Raw genomic sequence first — 17,899 nt, 5'->3', positions numbered from 1 at the left:
TCCTGGTTGGTATAATGTAGCGTTTTCAGTTCTGCTTTTGCCAGGCCAACTTTAAAGGTCTGCATGTTCATGTAGCTAAAACCTGCTCATATCCGGATGATAAGAAGAAGGATCGGACAATAGTGCATTAGTAGCTTCGTTATTCCCATGCTAAGCCTTTTTTTTTGATTGTTGTTCCTTTTTTCTATCATCGCAGAACACGAGTAGAGAGTCCAGTTCCCCTCTCTCTCTGTCTCTGATGGCCTGGCCTTAATTGTGACTCCATTGTTTCTGTGCTTCCTTACCTATAACTTCTCTTCCTCTTGACATTATTATAAAGGATTCATTGTGCTTTCAGTCCTGTCTTACAGTAACAGCACGGGTGAATAATAGTGCGTGCTGATCAAAGTGTTTTCTACATGCTTTTATTGACGTAGCGAAACAGAAAGCTCGGGGTGAACCGTTGCAATGTGAACCTGACTATGATGTGCACAGTGAAATGGAAACCTGTGAATATGTGCTTCCATATGATTTCCTGTTCAGTCACTGAGAATCGCTTACAGTAATGGTTGAATAATTTTTCTCCTCGCTATATTCATCCATCTCTGTGTGACAATGACTAATGTAGATGAGTAGCTGTCATCGATTCCTGATGATCATTTAACTGTCGAGCAGTAGAGCTAGTGTCCACACTGTGCATGCCTTAGTCCTGTTATCCCCTTGTATATTTGCATTCCAATGATTTGTTTTTTTATTTGTTTTTGTTTTTCTCACCTATACCCAAACTGCACTGCTGCCCCCATGATGCACCTCTGCTTGCTGGTTTATGTTAATGCGCTTGAACCCCATTGGCCCATTGCCATCATGTGCTCGCTGCCTGCTAATTAAGACTCAGTCGGCTGTCAAATCACTGAAGCGACCCCTCGACGCAACCTTTGACCTGGTACTATGACCTTTCACCTTTTAGCTTGGCATGTGGCTTTGTGTAGAGCAGTGTTTTAACCAATGATACCTAGCTATTTCTGTTGTCGTTGTCTCAGTGCAATGTCTGTCTTTTCCTCTTGTTGATCTGTCATGATTGGCTGTGATAAAGTGATTGTGGCTTTCCGGGGTTACAAAAAAAACAACGGTCACATCGAAAACAGCTTTTCTTCTTGTAGAGATCACCTCAAGCACCAAGTCTAAATGTGTCATTTTTCTCGGAGCCACAATCAGTTCATCACCTGTAGCTTTTCTAACAACAGTCAGTGAGGGCTAAGGAAGTAGAATTTCTATAAACGGTGGCATGGCTTCAGTGTAACGTCTTAAGTCAGTGTTCAGTGTTGTGGAGCAGCTCAATCAAATGTGTGCATGTCTGTCTCGCTAGTGCATGTCAGATGGATAAGGGTGGGGGTGGGGGTGGTGGTGGTGGTGGTGGGGGCGGGCTAAGAGGGAAAGCCTTTAAAACCATACAGGAGTGATCCCACCGTAACAGATTATTACAGTTCAAATGATAGTTCACTCCATCACCAAATGTTGTCACGGATATTCAGACCTCAAGAATGGCCTCAAGCCAAGATGAAGCCCGCACGCGAGAGCGCTCATGGTTTTTAAACAGCAGGGATCCGCTTTCTGAGTTACGTCCCTTGGCCTAAGACCATTTTTGACGTTTTTGTCTGCGAGTGAACCATCACTTAAACATGCTTACACAGTTTATCATGGAGCTAGCAGTGCAGCCTCCCTTTTCTCTGTGCTTCTTACCTGTTACACCACTTGTTAGCAGCCCTATTGTTTTAATAGTTAATGCTTGCTTATGTTGCATTTAGTCAGCCTTAAGACTGCAGAGTTAACAATCCAATGTAATGAACATATGAATGCTTGTTAGCTAGTAGCTCCAGTAGGCACCATGCTCCTGCTTGTGTAGTACTTGTGTCAGACTGCTGCTTGCTTGCTACTGATGATATGATGATATTGTTATTGTTGTACACACAAGGATGTTGTGACAGTGCTCCTCGGATGTCCTCTAACGTATGTACCTTCTTTTGTTTTCTTTCCTGTTTTTGCCTCTTTCAACACACCCTCTCTCTCTCTCTTTCTCTCTCTCTCTCTCTTTCTTTCTTATTTTTTTTTTTTTTTTACCTCTGTCTCTCTCTGGCTATTTTATTTTCCTTTTCACTGACCTCCCTCCTTCTGGATGGGCAGGGCATCGCCCCTAGTGTCATGGCTCCCCTGCCAAAGCGGGCAGCCCTGGAGAAGGCCAACGGGGCCTCTGCCATGTTTAACACCGGCATGCTCCAGTACCAACAGGCCCTGGCCAGCATGCAGTTTCAGCAGCAGGCTGCTTTCCTCCCATCAGGTATGGCTCCCAAAGCGACTACCACGAGTGCTCTTACCAACTGAGTGGATGCCTGGATCAGTCTAACCTGGCTCCTGCTTGGCTGGGGTCGGACAGAGTGGCATATTGCAGTACAGAGCAGATTTTGGTTTTCTTTTATAAAGAGGGAAATAAAAAAAATAAATAGGCAATCGATAACTCTAGATTTTAATCTAGGCTTGCAGGGATTGCATGTGTGTATTTCAGTGTTAAAAGAGAGCTTTGAAAAAATGTGCTTTATGCTTTGTCCGGCTTTGCATGGCCAGTAGGTATTAGAATGGGTCACTATTTCAATCTGTCAACTAATTGCCTTAATATAATTCTTTATAGCTACCTTCACCCCATATTAAATGCAGGCCCAGGATGATAGGTATGAATACTAGTAATCCAAATAATTTGTATTAGTTTAGTTGTTTTTTTAGTAGGTTGTTAGACTTTTCACGGTTTGATCACTCATATTTCGATGAGGGGCTTCAGCTTGGGCTGGGATGAATGGGGCTGGGTAATGGTATCTGGTAACAAACAGCAGTTTGAAGAGTCTGGCTTCTGCACACATCTGCTGTTCCTCTCACTTCTTTTTAGAGTATGTACGTAATGTTTAATGCTCAGTAGTTACACTCATAGCCCTGCTCTCACTCTGTCATTCACACCAAAGATGAAACTGTAGATTCACTTAATTAACTGGTTTTCTGATGATGAGTTCACCTCTTCGCCTTTTCCAATCACTGATGTCTGTGTCCAAGAGATATTAACCTTTTTTTTCCCCCACGTTATCTCTCCCTTCACTCTAACGAACCTTGTGATGGGCTGTTTTGATTTCTCTTCCCTATCCAATCCACTTCCTGTTGCACTGCATGATGGACAGGCTCAATATTGTGCATGACACCTGCAGCCAGCGTTGGTAGGTCCCGGCTTTCCTTCTTTAGTTGTTTGTAACTTCATGTCTTTGAGTCGCAGTTTTAGTGAAATGTACTTTGTTGTGTTCATAGACAATTTGTAATCATTTTTGTTTGGTGACCCGAGAGTCACTCTTTTGGTTACGTGAGGAAACCTTTTGTGATTTGAGGCAAAGGCAAATAATGTTTTATATAAATGTTGTTTATTACATGTATAAAAACATCCTCATGGTTTAACTGAGCTTCGTTATTTTGACCTCTCTGCCGTATATATTGCTCGACCACACTTGTCCTCATGCTCGTTCTAAACTTGGCTTTTGGCTGGTTTAACCTGACACCTGTAGAAACCCTTTGAAAACATTAAACAAAACTGAGGGGGGTTTGTTAGAGTGGTGACCTTTGTCTCCCTCTGCCACATTCTAGTTTTTGTTTTCTTTACTGGAAGAGTACAGCAGCAGCAGCAGTTTACTATTATTACACACAAATATGGAAGTAAGTTGCTGCTGCCAGACTGCGATCTCAGACTGTTTGATCCTTATCAGTGCTGGCAGAGGGAAGAAAGGGAACCAGTTAAATCGAACCCCTCTCTGACCTCCTCTCTCTCTCCTTCTCCTTCCCTCATTTGCCTGGTGTGTATGTGGCTACACTGCTCCTCCTGTATATTTTTTGCTTACATGATTTTCCCTCCAAAAAAGTTCCCATGATGCACGGTGGTAATCCAGCCGCTGTGTCTGCAGCCACCACATCTGCCACAAGCGTTCCCTTCGCAACTGCCTCCACCAATCAGGTTTGCACCTCTACCTCCTCAGTCTCTCTCTCTCTCTCTCTCTCTCTCTCTCTCTCTCTCTCTCTCTCTCTCTCTCTCTATCTATCGGTCTATCTATCTCAGTGCACATGGATAATCTGGGAATGCTTGTGTGTTAATGCAAGGGTTGGGTAAACAGCAGTACTCCCTCTTGTTGGCCTACACTACAGTCCAACATAAAGTTTTGTGAACACAAGCAGTGCTATAAACTAGTAGTACTTGTCCACTTTAACTATAACTTCTTTTCTTAGATTACATACCTGTGTTTAAAAAGAGCAAACAAAAACAACATCAACAACAACAAAAACATTCTGTATTGTATCCTAATGTGTGTCCTCATTGTAACCTCGATTTTTGTCCTTTCCCATTTTGAGGACTCTTCCTTATCAAAGTTGACTTCCAACGAATACATGCAATTGGTATGTATGAGGCAGTGTTTTTTTCCCACATTTTTAGAGCCATTTGCACAGCTTGTGCAATAGTCGCTATCTGTGCCCTTTGGTGCTTTGCTTTTTTTTTCCCTCTCTTTTTTTTCTGCTGCTTCTTCCAGCACGTAAAGCAAAGCTTTACCATATTCTTTGTGTTAAAAAGCTGGACATACTCATTATTATTGTCAGAAAAAAAGTGATAAAATCAGTCTGTAAGATGACTTGCTGCGTGTTTAATTTCAGTTCTGTTGGAGGCGTTTTTTTGTAAGCAGCAAGCTGCATTGCATAATCGTAGGTTTCCATTAAACAGGACTGATGAACAGTCGAGATGAATCATTATGCAGCTGTTCTTCATCCTGGACTAGTTTTATGCATTTTATCGAGGCGTGCAGGTCAACAACATGGAGGACTTAGATTTGCATGGGGGAAGCCACCTTACTGACAGTTTCCCATCCACCTGCCCCGCCCCAAACTCCCACCTCGTGTCTCCCTTCCTTTCAACCCTCCTCTCTCCCTGCTATCCAGAAGTGTCTGCATCAGTTGTGCCACAACTGTAGCCAAATTGCTTTTTTTTCCCCCAGCTTGTCATTTTTGTCTCTTTATTTTTTCCAGCAATAACTTCATCTTAATGCGAGGAGATGATGTTAAAATGTGTTGATCTGTACTTATTTGCGTCGGCCAGCGTCAGCTTTGTCTGTTTTCGCGTCAGCATCCTTCATTTGATCTCTTGTCTGTTTTCTATCCCCAGATTCCAATAATATCTGCAGATCATCTGAGTAGTCACAAGTACTTGACTCAGATGTAGTTCCTCTCAAGAACAGTGAGTTCCTATTTCAACCCTCACATTCTCTCTATTCATCACAAGTTGTTTGGTTTTTTTCTCCATTTGTGTGACTCATATTATCTGCTTCAAGTTTCCCTGAATTTGTATGCACACAGTGCTTCTAACCACACTTTACCATCAGTTTGATTTAAGCTAAATCCACCGTCTCTTGCAGATCAAATGAATGTGTGCTGGCACCGTCCAAGCCAAAAACAAAAGAGTTCAGCCTTTATGTACATAACCTTCAGAATGTCAAGCAGTGGGACAAGGAGGGTCTGCCACGTCTCATCACACGTGAAAACATCAAGGGTACAACACATGATCTGTGCCATCTTCCCACATATCAATGTCAAGAAGAATTTGCTGTCAAATTCAACATCCAGCTGAGAGAAGAGCATATCTTGGTGCCAGGGTCGGCGTGTCTCTCTCCCCCCCTTGGCGGGGGAAACGTTCACATGATACCTCTGTGTCGGATTGAATCATAGCACTCAGTTTCTTCTAGTTATTATTATTATTACCGCATGCACAGAAGGTCAAGAGCATTGTTACATGAGACGACATCAAGTGCTGGTACAATAGTAGACCAAGATTTCCTTTCCTTTTTTATTTGTTCTGCTTTATTATTATTAGTTTATTTTTATTTTTTTAATTGATAGCCATATTTCAGCGTTTACAAGAGTAATGCAAACATGCACCTTGAATTTGAATTGAAATCTGAAAGGCACAATGATTTTAACAGGATTTTATTCACCAAATGAATTAGGCATGTACAGTATTGTGTTTTTACAGCTACTAGTGAAACTAGATGTTGACATGAGGGTCTTGGACATATGAATGTTCTGGGTAAACCAACATACCTGTGTACCTTGAAAGCACAGCCAGACTAGCTTTTCTCACCTCGTTATGTGCTATAAAGGCCATACAGCTAAAACCAGAGTGTTATCTCAGCAGTGTTATTTGTTTACCGAAGGTAAAAGTTTTGTATGGCTCTTTTTTTTCCTTTTTTTGTATTGTTTTGTTTTTAAAAATCTCCATTGTGAGTGTTTTTTAACTTTTTCTTTTCTCAAATTAATCAGTTTTAGAAGTGGGTTTCTTGCCAAATCAATTTGTTTGGTATTTGATATTTTTTTTGTTCCTTTTTGTTTGTTTAGAATCAGTAATGGAGGGTTTTTCTAAAGTTTGTCATACCTCTTTTTCATAGACTAGTGTTGTTTTTCCTTCTTGGAATTAAGTCCATTGACTCTAAAGCCTGGCAAAGTAGAGGGTGTAGCTTCAATTGACATTGCGTTACCGTGTTTCCCCCTCTTGTAAAGAGGAGCAGCTCTTAAACTGTGTCTCCCAAGAAGCACTGTTGAGCCATGTGTGGATGCGAACTTTAAACAACAAGCCCAAAGGTCTAGTAGGTCATTTAAACCACATGTGCACTTGAACGATTATTTGTCCAGTCGCCATATTTTAATTTCACATCCCATCCCAAGTGAACTTTCATTTTTGATTTTCTGAGGAAGTACAACACGTTCAAACGTTTGCCTTGTATCTCATGCAAAAACACAAAGGTTTTCATCCACGCATAGATCTGACTATGGAAACCAAAGCACAGTTCGTTTTTTTTCTCTCAAACGTATCCACAGTGGGTGAATACAGAGACATCTCTGCAGAGGCTGAAACAATTAAGGAAAAAGATTTATCATCTTTCATTCATGTGTCTTGGTTTATGTTTTTCACAGCAGCGTGTCTTTACCGATTGTAATGTACCTAACAAAGCCTTAGATTACAGTTAATGGGTCCTCGCCCAATCAAATGTACTCTCAATCACCATGCAGGTAAAGAACACCAATGATGTTTTATAGTTCTCTCACATGCCGCTTATGATCTTTTTTTCTCTCTCTGTAACAATAACAATTACTCTCTTAAATTTCATCGAACTTATGTGTTATGTACTACTTAAGAATTTGAATCTATTTGATGTATGTAGGTTTAGATTATTTTTCTTTTTTTTTTTGTTGTTTTGTTTTTGCCTTACTATATATTACTTGACAACATTGATATAGCCGTTGTAGATGTTGAGGTAGTATGACATTCATAACTTTTTTCAAACCATATAAATGATAATGTGTTAGTTTTAAATATTCACTTCATTCATATAGCTGGATGTCTTTTTCAGTTGTGTTACATTGTCAGTTAATTTTTTTGTTGTTGTTGTTGATGAGAAGACTTTTTGATACGAGGAACGAGATCAATTGATTTGCTGCACAGCAGCGGTCTCTGAGTTTAACAAGAAAAAAAACAACAAAAAAATCAAACACACACACAAAAAACTATTTTAACCAACTTAAATTTTTCCTTGTAACATGTCGAGATCATGTTTGAAAATACTATATTGTACTGAAATTCAGACTGTCCATGTTTTAGAGTAAAAATTATTTTCTACTGTATCCATTTCAAAGAGATATGTAATTTTGTTTTTGTTTGAATATTTCTTAAGTTTGCCCTGAATGTCAGGCCAAAACGAGCATTGAGATTTGACGGGTGTTCGGATGTTCGGTAGATAGCGGGATTAGGAGCGAGGAAGCAGAGGCGTCTGTTTTCCAGAGGAATCAGAAATGCTGCAGATTATGAGTTCGAACCTAAGGGACGAAGGTTGTCTTTTTGCACTTCTGTATATAGTCAAATGAACAGAGAAAAAAATGTGTATCATATTGAGATATTATTTTGAATAAAAAAAGATCTATAATTATAAGGAATTTTGTTAGATTAATTTAAATTCTTAAATTAGAAGACCAGCTAAAAGAAAAAAAATGCTTGCAAAGAAGGGCACTAGTTTCTTGGCCAATGCATTCAGAGAAAGCTATGCGCTTTTTGTCTTATTTTATAAGTGGCTAGTATTGCCAGGGAATGTTGTAGGGGAGTAGATATCCCCATGTCATGCTAACTCCACCCCTCTTGTAGGATGACATATCCAGTAATATCCATAAACCATTTGTTGGACTTGGTCACGCAGTATTGCTGCTCCCATGGTACAGTTGATACATGAACCTGTCAAAAATGTGTATTCTATTATAGTTTGATTTGACTGCATGTAAAAGTACAAACACGTAAACAAAAGATAGATATGTAAGGTAATAAGATTACACCTTCAGACTACAGAATACACAACATTTGTTCTTTGTTTTTCAAATTATCCATGCAGTAGATAACATCCACAGTGGGAAGAAGTGATACTTTAGAACAAGTCATCTTACTCTTGTGTGATTAAAATAAAATATTTTCCAAGCAAACTTGTTATTTAAAGAATGAGAAAACATTAGCACTCATCCACCCCCCGGATACATTCTCATAGCCGTATAATTACAGTCCACGCTGACTCACGGGGCAGTTGTTCCTGCTCTTATAGCTGTGCACTCAGCAGGTGAAGGCTCATCACACCAAATGCTTATTGGCAAATTTAGTCTTTAAAAAAATGAATGTAACAGTCGCCAGACAACATCAGACGTGTTTCTGACTCGAGGCTGCTTTGTATAGTTGCTACAGAACCAAAGCACCATTTTCTCCAAACCACACATTCAGGCTTCGGGCTGCAACTGAGGTCTCGCTTCCCTGCTGGGCGCACATGTACGCTTTGACTGCTTTTTACTTGTAAGTGCACCCACCCAGTTATGTATTTGCTAACAGTTGCCACACAATAATGTACTATTCTGTCTTCATATTTGTTTATGCACATTTTATTGTTAATTGACTCTTGCTGTATGGATGAAAAAAAAAATCTGAATAAAACAATATTTGATTTGCTCACGCAAACCGTCCGTGTGGTTCTCTGCATCGATGTGAGTGAATGCCACAAAGGTGGAAATTTCAAGTGATGCAAAATCAAATCACCTCATCATCCGATTTAATTTTTAACAGGGATTTCTTAGGTGAAGAGGACAGCTTATAGTCATTACAGCTGTCTTCTCCTCAAGGGTTCGGGGCCATCAAGATAACAATTCTGGAGCAGCTCCGTGGAGAGCAATATATGACATGTTGAAGGTTACATTAATTGTGCTCACGGCGATTTTCATGAGATTGCGTGTATTATCTGGGTCAGAAATGATAGTGGTGCTTTTGAATGACGCCTATATAATCTCACATAAAGACCTGTGCTTCCTAGTGCATGTAGTTCCCTTCCTAGGGAGAGTGAGTGTGTGTAAATTGCACGCCACGAGCACCTAACAGGAAGATGTTTGCACACTTTATAATTTAAATCTCACCATAGTTAGCCCTGCTGCGTTCCGCATGTCAGATACCTTGCAGCTCCAACAGAGCTGGTGCACAGCTTTCCTGCTTCCTCTGAGCCTTTCTAAAGAAGTAGCCTGCATTTGGACAGGTTTGAAAGCAAATGGGGGAAGTTGGATGTGGATAGGTTCTGTGAGCTCCATCTATCTATCAATGGTGGACTTGTAGTAGCCCCTTAGCCACTGATGCAGCCAGAGGTTCCAACTTTGAGCTCACAGACACCTTATTGGTGGATAAGAGGTATCAGTTTTTTGGTTTCTGTGCAAATTATCCAGGAAACCCCACTAAGACCTGCACTACTTTAGCCAGCGTGTAAGTCGGTGTTCCCTGAATTTGTCCAAGGGTCATTGTACACTCAGAGGCAGACAGCAGGAGGAACTGGTACCAATAGGAGCCCAAAACAGTTTCACATTACATAAGCTCCCCAGCAGAGAGCAAGGGTTTTTTTTTTATGTAACTGTGGACAGTCTAAGGGTTTCTATCTGAACATATGTGTCTTATTTATGTTGATTTAGGCTTTAAAAACAGTGTTGTGTGATTTGTACTTCCTATGGCCGTACATCCTCATGACGTGATCTTTTCAGGTTATAGCAGCTGATGAGGAACAACAAATGACCCATAATTCACCTGCATTTGCATTTATTTAAACAGCACTGGAAGCAAATGTGGGAAGTTTAAAGTGCACAGAAAAGCCACAAAGCTCTGCAGTGCATCACAGAATGGGCGGGGACACAAAGACACTGACTTTTCAGCATAACTGTGATTGCAGCACATTAGCAGCCCCATGCATATGCGGATTGACATTTTATTTTAGTAGAGCTTTGTGTGATTACAGTGCCAGCGTTTCCCTATAAACTATGCAAAGTGGTTACAACTCTTGCATTGTGCATACAGCTTGTTGGTGTATAATTACACCCTTTGCAATACCTACACTTAACACACAAAGCATACAATGCAAACACCCTGGGCCAGCTGCCCTGTTATGTTTCAGGTTTCGTGCTTTGCAAGCTACTGGATTTCCTTTGTGATCAGTTAACTATGTATCTATGCCCATGTGGCGCACATGGCGCACACTGACATATGCGCACCGATTACCGACTAACTGGATAATCCCATTACCAGACACATAATTACAGAGTCTACAGTTGCGAGCAGTGACCGTGAATATGAATATGAGGGCAGAGGTCACGCCGATCAGGCCACAGACGTGCATACGCCTGCAGTATCGCTCTGTCTGGTCATCTGATTGCTGTGACTGAAGGGTGTCGGCTCCTTTAAGAAAACGGAACTGAAGCCTCGGCTTTTGACGCTGCTCAGGATGTGGGCAGGAAACGCCATGCAAGAGCAGTGAAGCGATCACGCTTCACGGCTGCCGTTGCACAATACAGCGCTATCAAAAATGTGTCTTAATTGAGCCCGCTGATGCCCAGGAGCGGCCATTCTCCCCGGATCCGTGCTCCGCGGCCCTTACAGCGCACGAGAGGGCGATTTGCCGGCGTGGGATTTGAGTCCTATCCGAGCCAGAGGGCAGCCTTCTCAGCCTGCTCGGCTTGAAAACATCGGGGCTGGCCAGCGGGTGGCAGAGAGAGGAGGCTTCGTCGCGGAAAAGGAGGTGTCTGCCTTTTCTTTTTTAAGAATATATATACATATACCTCTCCGCGGCCATGAGGGAGTACAAAGTGGTTGTTTTGGGGTCGGGCGGAGTCGGCAAATCCGCGCTCACGGTCCAGTTCGTGACGGGCTCCTTCATCGAAAAGTACGACCCCACCATAGAGGATTTCTACAGGAAGGAGATCGAGGTGGACTCGTCCCCGTCGGTGCTGGAGATCCTGGACACGGCGGGGACCGAGCAGTTCGCCTCCATGCGAGACCTGTACATCAAGAACGGCCAGGGCTTTATTCTGGTCTACAGCCTGGTGAACCAGCAGAGCTTTCAGGACATCAAGCCCATGAGAGACCAGATCATCCGGGTGAAGAGGTACGAGAGGGTGCCCATGATCCTGGTGGGAAACAAGGTGGACCTGGAGGGGGAGAGAGAGGTGTCTTCCGGGGAGGGCAAGGCTCTGGCCCAAGAGTGGAACTGCCCGTTTATGGAAACTTCAGCCAAAAATAAAGGATCAGTCGACGAACTGTTTGCAGAGATAGTCAGACAGATGAACTATACAAATGTCCCCAGCGGTGGAGACAAGTGCTGTTCATGTGTCGTGCTCTAAAAGACAAACAAACAAACAGAAACTGTGCATCCGGGCTGTTTGAGCTTTCAAAGTTGTCCTGCAGGCTTTCTTTTTTGTTTTGTTTTTGCAAACGTATTCTCTCTCCTCACACTGTTGTCTTATTGTTGCACACAAACACACACAGACACACACACAAAATCCACGACAACAATCAAATATGTATCATATTCTGGAAAAGTGTTTACATGACAAAGTACTTGAATGTTTGGGGATTTTTTTATAGCTTTGTATATGACACTTCTCTGGAAATGTGCCTCAGTGGGGATGTCTTATTGTGAAACCTAAGAGACACGTGATTTCTGGTTATTTTTGTGTTTTTTCTTCTTTTCAGTTGTACTGTTTATATCTTCTGGGCTGGGTTCTTCTGTCTTGGAGACTGGTTGTTCTTGTGTTTTGGGGCTATTACACCAAATCCCTAGGCTTAAATGGGATTGTTTACCTTTAGGGTCTTTTGGCTTTTTGGAAGGCCTGAAAGTGTTTAAAAAAAAAAATTACAAATCTGATGAAATTATCAGTCACCACTCAAGCCTTGACAGGTTGCTCAAATCAATGTCACGTTATCTCTCCAGACAGTAAAGCGTGATCCCAGAGGCACAGACCCACCCGCTAATACTGAAGCCGTGGACTGTGGTGGAGTTCTTTTGCCAGCAAATTCTTATTTGTTTTCTCCCCGCCCCCCCTCGTCTCTGGTTTCGTGAAAGTGGATTTACCGTGGAACTTGCACTTAGCTGACGGTGTCCCTCCCCAGTGTGCACAAACGAGGACCTTAGTGCATTGCTGTCGCTGCATGGGGGACGCCGTGACCCCATGTCAAGTGCCTTTCTAAGAAATCTGTGACTGTGCCAACTCATGAGCCCTACTTCCTCTGCAGTGCGTCATGATGGCAATCAGAACTTTTCTAGCAGTTTTCAATTTACAGTCTAGTTTCACTTGTGCTGAGAATGAGAGGCGCTTCTTCCTAATTTACTGTAAGGAAGCTTCGCTTGTCCTTGACCTGCTGTCCAAAGGGTCAGATTCAGGCCGTTTCTTGAGGTACTACTCCAAGAAGAACAACAGAATAACTTTACTCACTGCGATTCTGGTTCAGTGAATGGAAGCCATGTCTGTATGTATTATCTAGCTGTTTTGTTTTTTTTTCCCTTTCTAAAATGTGATATTCTTTGACTTACCATAATTGTATTTCTCTCTTTGGACAATTCTGCCAATCCAGCTGTCAGTTTGGAAGACTTGTAATACAAAACAGATTTTACGTAACGCTGTGTGCTGTGCCCGTCTGTGCTGAGGATGTGTATATGCGTTATACTTTCGGGGTGTTTTCAATCTGACTCTCACTGTAAACAACTTTAGGGCTGAAACAGGTAGTTGATTAATCCATAAGCAACCAACTGATAATTACAAATCACTGATAACATATGAACTGTGTAGTGGTGCACGTAAAGGGGTATAGGATGAGCTGTAAAATGTAAATAAGAACATGATGCTATGATTTGCTAATCATTTAAAAAAAATGTAAATTAAAAGTAAAGCAAAGACAAGTCAAACAGAATTTGATTTTTATGTGGATAAAACAATAATTTTCCACTTGGAATTTGATGCCAGCTGGTTGCAAAAAAGTTGTGACTGTGTTGCATCACCTCCTTTTTTTTTTCTTTTTTTCTTTTTTAACACTTTTAAGTGTTTGGCAACCAGAGAAGACAAAATGTTTCATCGTGCTTGCTTGATATAAGAATTAAGCAGTTAAGTGCCAACTTTGTCATATATTATTTTATATGCTGCCAGATGTTTTGTCTGGACTAAAGCAAGGCCAGGTTTGGCATCCATACTCCTACCACAATCACTGGTGATGGATTTCAGAACATGTCGCTTCTGCTGCAGAATGTTCTGTATTAAAATGCAGTGCCTCCTGCGGGCCTGAAAATAACAGCCATTCAATAATTGTTTCCAACACTGATGCACGTGCAGAGGTTTCTTTTTTTTTCCAGATTCTCAGAGTCTTTTAGCAACGCACAGCTTTTCCAGTTTTTTGTCACTTCTATCCCTTAACTAACACACACACACACATATATATACGTATATGTATGTGCAACATTTTAGAGCTTGTCTTTGTACTATTTGCACATATAACAGTGTTTAAATGATTTGCAAATTAGTGCATTGCGCTTTTATTTAAATTTTACAGCGATTTGAAAGGAACTCGCAGTGAAAGTCCGTGGGATTCAGTGGGATGTGCAAATGGGATCTTTCAGTTTTGTTGCTTTGTGTTGGTCACACAAAGCAAGTGATTTAAGGATGTCAGTGAATCTGTCAAGCATATTTTTCAGTGCTTTTGGATTTTTATACATATCAATAAAATATTGATTTACAGTATAAACAATCATTAGCTGCACCTCTTAAGCTTTCCTACTATTATTTTCCATGTTAAACAACTGTAACCTTTCTTTGTATTTATATATTGTGTGATTATATATTTTATTAGGTACACTTTACGAGGATTAGGATTAGCCCTCTTTTGCCTTCAGAACTGCTTTAATTCTTCATGGCAAGAAACTGCTCGAACCATTGCTCAGAGATGGTCCATGTTGACATGAGAGCATCACACAGTTGCTGCAGATTTGATGGCTGCACATCCATATCGTGAATCTCTTGTTCCGCTACATCCTAAAGGTGCTCTGTTGAATTGAGATCTGGTGACAGTGGTTGCGATTTGAGTACAACAAGCTCATTGTCATGTTGACGAGATCAGTTTCAGATGATCTAAGCTTTGTGGCCTGGTGGGTTATCCTGCTGGAAGCAGCGATCAGAAGATGGGTACGCTGTGGTCATAAAGGGATGGACGTGCTCTAAAAAGCATTAACATGCTGCAATGTGTTTGGCTGATTAGATATTTCTGTAAATGTGGCACTAAATGCCATGTAAGATGTGTGGAAAGGGCTATGACTACATGCCAGCCACTAGTCAGTGTTTTAACTAAGGGATCATACGCATTTAAATAGAGTTTTAAAAACTCTCATTTCAGCTGTGCAGGGTTTCCTGTAAGTGTCTCAGTTGGGGAGTGCTGTTTCCTCTCTTCCTGCTTCAGACTGCAAAGTGGAAGACAGTGAGCACTTTTTGTGTCAGTGTCCAACTTAAATCAACCATACATGCTGAAGACTGACATTTGGTAAGTCTTTCTCAGTCTGCTCAATGAGCTGTTGTAGTAAGTGTCCAGAAACCACAAAGCTTCATGGTCAAATTAGCAAAACAAATTTGAGAATGTGCCTGCACTATTCAGGTTCTATTTAAAGAAAATGTTCCCTTTTGTAAAAATACATACTGTCTGCTGTTGCTGCCTCTGTCATCAGAATCTGGGCCACTAAAGCATTTACTTATAATTCACAAAATGCAGTCCTGTAACTAGTTCTACTGAAGTTTACGAACAGTTCGTGTTCATCTCAGTGATTATTTATAAATAAGTGGTGGTCATGTTTTTTTAAATAATGACTGTAAAAATGTAACTTTAAAACACATTATGACTCAATTCAGCCAATCAGAACATGAACACAAAAGAATGTGAACTTACTGTAAAAATGGCAGCTGAGATCAACCTGACAATAGTTTCATCAGGTTTTTTTATATTCACTTTTTTATGTTAAAAGAGGACAACACAAAACTCAGGCCAAGGTTAAGAGTCAGACTGATTTAATGTAATATCTCACATCACTACTAAATGATTTTCTTACACATATTTAACTCTTATTTCTTTCACATGTGTAAAATATTCCAGCTAAAGCCCCTCACGGCCTGTTAGAGGGACGTCATGAGTACATAAAGTATGTAAGTAAAAGCTTCATACTTCTACATATGTCTTATGGAAACAGACATTTTACTCACTTTCATTTATGTAAAAGTTGGAGTTTTAACTTTTCAGCTGAAAATCACTGTATAAAATAAGTACACAATGTTAAGTGAATCCAAGGGGTCACAGTCATCTTAGTTTGTGAGTCCTTATAAAACAAGCAGCATATGTACAGTTGTTGAAGAGTTTTCCTCAGAACAGCTCCAATATTTTACAGACCCAACATGGTCATATTGTTCCACATGTTATGTAAATGTGCAAAATTAAAGACCAGTGTGTATGGATGGCAGATGGCCGCCCCTACCTGAGCCTAGTTCTGCTGGAGGCTTCTTCCTGTTAAAGGGGAGTTTTTCTTTTCCACTGTCGCCAAAAAGCTTGCTCATAGGGGATAATATGATTGTTGGGGTTTTCTTGTATTATTGTAGGGTCTTTCCACCACAATATAAAGCACCTTCCAACTAAGTGCACCAATCCCAGTTACAACAAAATGCTGTGTACACACTGATCAGTGGTTATGGTAAAACCTCAGATGATGAAGTAACAAGTTAACATGGGCAGATTTTGTGGTGTTACAATGGGAGAATCGGTCTGAGGTGTTTTCCCATCTTGCCATGATTCCCCAGATTAGTTTCACACCTGCAGGAATTTAGTCACATGACCTGGCAGGTTTATCAGTCTGGTGGACTATAGAATCCATTATGCATAAACGCCTGAAACAGAAACTTGACAATGCTGCAAATACAGGTTGCCACAGTCAAATCACATTTGGTTTTGCTTATCTGACTGTGTACAAATTATATAAAGCTAAAATAACAAATACACTTTTCCAGCTGTTGAAGTACAACCCAGAGCTGGAGGTTTGCCTAAATCCTGACGCCATTTCTTACTGCTGTTGCACAAGCACACTCTTCATCCTCAATTTCACAAGCTGCCTGGCAAAGTAAAATAAATGTAGTACATGCAAGCTCACTTTATCTCCTGCAAGTTCTACAGCTGAAAGTTATGAGCTGACACATATGTTGGGCTTGTTTTGGCATATAGAATGACAGGAAGGGTGGATGAATGTTTGCTTCCTGTACAGATTCACCTCAGATCTATGAAATGCTGAAAAAGGCAATCAGTTCCTTTTTGTTATTTAGAAATAGTAGCTTATTTCACAGTCTGTTCCCCCCTAGGTGCACACAAGGAACACACAGGGCATGACCTCAGTTTTGTAATGTTCCAAGAAATATGTTTTACATCATTTTCAAACCAAACCAAAATAGAGAATTAAGCAGAGTAAAGGGCTGGGGAATGGGTGGAAACATTGCACTTGTGTGACTGTGGTGCCTGCAGTGCAGTGCTTTATGTGATTTGATATGAGAAGAAGCCGGTACGATCATATGACACCAATTTGCTGTTATCGTGGTTGGTTATCAGTAAGCTGTTTGGACAGACAAACTGGAACACTCAGCTGGATCAATTAAACCACCTTCCAGCCACTGCAAACACTCCTTCCTGGAAACACTGCAAACACCTCACAGTAGCTGAATGAAGGGCTTTAATGTCTGTATTATTGTTAAACCACTGAATCGCATAAACTTGAACCACTGTGACAAATGAGACACAGATACACACTTTCAGAGTGAGCCCAGAGAGTTTGCTTCCATCTCTTCTCCTGTTTGTTTGTGCAGCTTAACTTTCAATGGTATTCTGTTTAGTGTTTTTTATGGATTGCTTACAGTGACAACAGTTCTCACATTTCAGCATAAATATTAAAGATCATAATTATATCTTTATCATCTGAACTTTAATTTAGAGAATTTTTTTTGCATGCTGGGATTGATTGTGAAGTATTCACAGCTCTTCACTTGTTCTACATTTTGTCATTTTACAGTCTTATTCCAAAACTAATTAAATTCATTTTTCACATTAAAATTCTACCCACAAAACCCCAAAATGACAAAATGAAAACAGGTTTGCTTTCATTTCTTGCAAGTTTATTCAAAGTATACATGTACATAACTATTCACACTCAAAATTGAGCTGAGGTGCATCCTGTTGTCAATGATCATCTGTGAGATGCTTCTACAGCTTGACTGGAGTCTATCTGTGGTAAATTCAGTTGATTGGACATGATTTTGTAAGGCACACATCTGTTTATATAAGGGCCGCAGTTCACAGTGCATGTCAGAGCACAAACTAGTCCAAGGAATTGTCTGTAGACCTCCGAGGCAGGATTTTATTGATGCACAGATCTGGGGAAGAGTACAGAAAACATTCTACAGCATTAAA

At 40.8% G+C, this 17,899-nt stretch overlaps 2 protein-coding genes across 23 annotated transcripts in view; both read left to right on the top strand.

Annotated features, from left to right (window-relative positions):
* LOC116332822 (muscleblind-like protein 1) overlaps positions 1 to 9,082 on the top strand; it is a 40,678-nt gene extending 31,596 nt beyond the window's left edge. For 6 of the 22 annotated variants that reach the window (XM_039602346.1, XM_039602344.1, XM_039602351.1 and 3 more), the window contains exons 6-12: positions 869 to 922; positions 2,161 to 2,314; positions 3,198 to 3,233; positions 3,924 to 4,015; positions 4,408 to 4,452; positions 5,210 to 5,281; positions 5,460 to 9,082. In XM_039602346.1, the coding sequence (XP_039458280.1) occupies positions 869 to 922; positions 2,161 to 2,314; positions 3,198 to 3,233; positions 3,924 to 4,015; positions 4,408 to 4,452; positions 5,210 to 5,266 (438 nt within the window). In that variant the 3' untranslated portion in view covers positions 5,267 to 5,281; positions 5,460 to 9,082. The remainder of the gene's footprint in view (positions 1 to 868; positions 923 to 2,160; positions 2,315 to 3,197; positions 3,234 to 3,923; positions 4,016 to 4,407; positions 4,453 to 5,209; positions 5,282 to 5,459) is intronic. The other 16 variants (XM_039602350.1, XM_039602354.1, XM_039602352.1 and 13 more) reach the window with 9 other exon arrangements.
* A 1,116-nt stretch (positions 9,083 to 10,198) lies between these two features.
* LOC116332839 (ras-related protein Rap-2b-like) lies at positions 10,199 to 14,154 on the top strand. Its single transcript, XM_031755909.2, has one exon. It carries the CDS (start codon positions 11,221 to 11,223, stop codon positions 11,767 to 11,769), a length of 549 nt encoding a protein of 182 aa, XP_031611769.1. The 5' UTR covers positions 10,199 to 11,220; the 3' UTR covers positions 11,770 to 14,154.
* Positions 14,155 to 17,899: the final 3,745 nt, after the last annotated feature.

The sequence above is a fragment of the Oreochromis aureus genome, linkage group 18 (assembly GCF_013358895.1).
Source record: "Oreochromis aureus strain Israel breed Guangdong linkage group 18, ZZ_aureus, whole genome shotgun sequence".
NCBI lineage: Eukaryota > Metazoa > Chordata > Actinopteri > Cichliformes > Cichlidae > Oreochromis > Oreochromis aureus.
Note: the sequence above shows the minus strand (reverse complement) of the source record. Positions and strands in the feature narration are given on the sequence as shown.